General features: G+C 39.1%; 1 protein-coding gene across 3 annotated transcripts; it reads left to right on the forward strand.

The window, feature by feature from the left end:
- The first annotated feature begins 455 nt into the window (after positions 1–455).
- Positions 456–2,160, forward strand: LOC133970196 (cytochrome c oxidase assembly factor 4 homolog, mitochondrial). 3 transcript variants are annotated; one of them, XM_062407070.1, is made up of 2 exons: positions 456–615; positions 1,581–2,160. In XM_062407070.1, exon 2 carries the CDS (start codon positions 1,611–1,613, stop codon positions 1,851–1,853), a length of 243 nt encoding a protein of 80 aa, XP_062263054.1. In that variant the 5' UTR covers positions 456–615; positions 1,581–1,610; the 3' UTR covers positions 1,854–2,160. The 3 variants fall into 3 exon arrangements, with proteins under 3 accessions (XP_062263054.1, XP_062263056.1, XP_062263055.1); XM_062407072.1 differs by having other exon boundaries at positions 463–615; positions 1,584–2,160; XM_062407071.1 differs by having other exon boundaries at positions 467–615; positions 1,565–2,160.
- The last annotated feature ends 1,218 nt before the right edge of the window (positions 2,161–3,378 follow it).

A 3,378-nucleotide genomic window follows, 5' to 3' on the forward strand; every position in this document is an offset into this window, starting at 1 on the left:
AGCATATGTTTATCTACGCTAACGGCTAGGGGCGTGGTCTCCTGAGTGACACCTGGGCACAGTCCGTGGACGCGGCCACGGTTGTCACTCAAGACACCACGCCCCCCAATGATGCGTGATTTAAAAACCTGTGTAAAACTTAAACCAGTGAGTTATTAATAGAATCTCCCTGTAGATTTGTCATGAAGGAAGAACTTAGTGGTTAAGACTAAAACCGTTTTCTGAACCAGGCTGTAAACATATTTAAATTCTGCTCTAAAGTCGGGTTGTTTAACATGGGAGTCAATGGGAGTTGAACTGCAGCTTGTTGCAATTCTGCATCGGCTCTATCGCTGAGCGCGTGTTGTATTTGCCTGGCAGAGATGATGTCATGATCGCCTTGAATGTGTTTTATTAATTAGCAGCGCGTTGAGCTCTCTCGGCCGCCGTAGTTCTCTGCACACAGCGGAACTCTTACTCGGGTATCCGTCGGAGGTATTTTCCGGTTGCACTGTTGTCCGCCGCTCTAGCGTGTCCCCCTGTAACACGGTGGAGTTGTGCAGGTTATTGTGAGTCGAAGTGAGTTTGCGGACGGACCCGTCGACACAGACACAGAATCAGCCGCTCAGGACTGTGGTGAGAAAAGTGAACATTCCGGTTTGTTATTTGCATTTTAAAGAGTTGCTGCCGCTGTTAGACACAGTTTGAAGCAAAGATAGCAACACTGCACACATATTAATTGTTACACGTCCTGTTTTCAAAATCAGCATCAGAATAGCATCAGTGTTGTGACCTGACAGTAAAAGTATAGTGGCCCTGAAGTTCAGAAATCCATATTCTGTTTGCAAAATATTGTTCTTTGTGAAATGTTGTTTTCACCCTCAGGGCCACCGTAGACACACCCCTCTCTGTGAAGGTGAAATACAGTAGTGAACAAATGGTTGGGCTACATCCAGCTTTGTGTTATTTTCTTGCAGTAAAGTAAAAATAAGAAAAATACATCAACACAAACAAACATTTGTTTTGCCTCAATTCTTTATTTAAATCATCACATTTTTCTTGCTATTTAAACTTATTTGCAAGTTATTTGCATCTTAACTTCGACGATGTTGTGGTATTAAACTATCAAGCTACGTATCATTGAAATACACAAATGTACCATAAATATCTTCAGACTTTACATACACACTAAACTGCGGTTGCATAACAATGTCCAACAAATTTATATTCACAAGTGATATAACTATCATAAAAAACCCCAAAAAATCCACAAAGGGAAGTAGTTCAAGAAGGATATAGATAGGAATGTTTTAGATCTAACATAAATTGTGAATTCCTCACAATCTGATTAAACCTGAGATATAGCATGCAATTCCTGATAGAAAATGGCAGTGTCTGATTAAGTGTCTTAATCCCTCAATATAATCTCAAAAAGGCAGCTAAGAAGAAAGTGTTTTACAAGATTTAAAGATGAATTCCAATGCTAAGAAAACAGCAACAAATTTGTAAAGGATCGGCTACAAGGTTGTGTAGTTGTTTTGTGGTTGTTGATAAAACCAAATTATCACTACTTTATATGAAACAGGGTGTGTTGTCCTCAGCAGTGGCCTGAAACCACACACAGAAGCAGAATGGCGTCCCCTTCACCCCATGACCGCAGCCGGAATGATGACGAGGACGATCCGGTGGATCGGATGATATCCCGGACAGGATGTGCCGAGGTGCACTACGCTGTGCAGGAGTGCATGGCTGAGCACCAGGACTGGCGAGTGTGCCAGAGCCAGGTCCAGACTTTCAAGGACTGTATGATGGATTTCCAAAAAGCCCGGAAAGAACAGCTGATGAAGCAGCTGCCAATGTCTGCTTCCGACTGAACTCGCCAAACCACACACACACACACACTAGCACACACTCACGCACACACGTTTTGAATGAAAAGACTGCACCGATTTTTTTTTTGTGTTACGGAGGGCTGAAAGATAAATATGATTTGTTGATCACAACAGACTTTTCATACTGATTAATTTAAATTAGTGTATGTCCCGATGGAAGAAGGTCATTTTTCAGTTCTGTACTGCGCTCATAACATATCTTGGTCAGAACAGCTACAAATATTATTTTTGTTTTAACGAATGAACAACATAAATTATTGATCTATTAAAAATAATTCTCTACTTGTCATTTAATGTATTTGTGTCGTTTCAAGTGAAACTTAGTTCACCTCTACTGATATGGAAGAAAGAAATACTTTCACTTCTGGCTTGGTGACCTGAGGCTTGAGTGTATGGCCTCAGTCAGGCATGGTGACGACACATTGCAAACAAAATGTGGGGCTATCAAAAAATATTTATGATATTTAATTTTATGTTAACTATAATATGTATTTAAATATAAGACAGGATAAGGTAATCCCTTATTAGTCCCACAGTTGGTAAATTATCAGTATTCCAACATGAACAAGAGCAGAACGTTTCCAGGTTGGTCACACTGGACAAAGGAAATCACAATGTATGCAAAATGCTGGAACAACAAGTTTTTATTCTTAAAGTACAATGATTCTTGTTTACACGGAGGTTTTGTGAGTCTGACTCATCTGTCACTAAAACATCAAGGTATTATATCAGCTCACGTACCTTATTTTATTTGTGGTGTCATGAGATGCTTAAACTCACTTTTTATCATTCAGTGCAATAATTGGATGTTTATTTTGAGCACCAGAGAAGTTCAGTCGGAGCGAACAACAACTTACTCTCCATGGATCAAAGTAACCTCAATAATAAGAGTTTTATCTCAGGAGATCAATGAGAACATAATACATAATGGCAGAATTTCTTTAAGTAATTTTGTAGGAATGGGATCTAAGATATAGTTGGTTTAGAAACTGAGATTATTTTTGGTAAAGTGATCACGGGTGATCAGCGAGAAGCTGTCTAAGTAATGGAAGGGATTCTCAGCCGTTTCTGAGATCTCTGTTGGGAGGCTATTATTCGTTATTGAGTCTAATGTTTATCGTAATGAGTCTTCAGAGCTATCGACGAGGTGGTCGATCTCAATGGAGCTCACACAAACAGCCGGACAAGTAATTATAAAAGAAAATGGGAATCTTAATCTAAAATCTTAAACTTTTCTACTTGTCGTGATGAATGCAAAAGTCATTGGTGAACATTAAATGTACTTTGCCTATAATGAAAGCTCCATAAAAACTTTTTTGTGCACATCAACTTGTTCCCCTGAAGTTTTTAATTGTTTTTATTCTTAATAGGGGCAACTGAGATTAATTAGCATTAAGTTCAAACACCAAAAGCTTCAGTTGTTTCAGACAAGTTCGTTAACTATGACTCTCTGGTGACGTTTCTCTCATTAGAGTCGTTTTGTTTGCTCACAATCGTCTGTTCAATG

The sequence above is a fragment of the Platichthys flesus genome, chromosome 15, assembly GCF_949316205.1.
Source record: "Platichthys flesus chromosome 15, fPlaFle2.1, whole genome shotgun sequence".
Lineage (NCBI taxonomy): Eukaryota > Metazoa > Chordata > Actinopteri > Pleuronectiformes > Pleuronectidae > Platichthys > Platichthys flesus.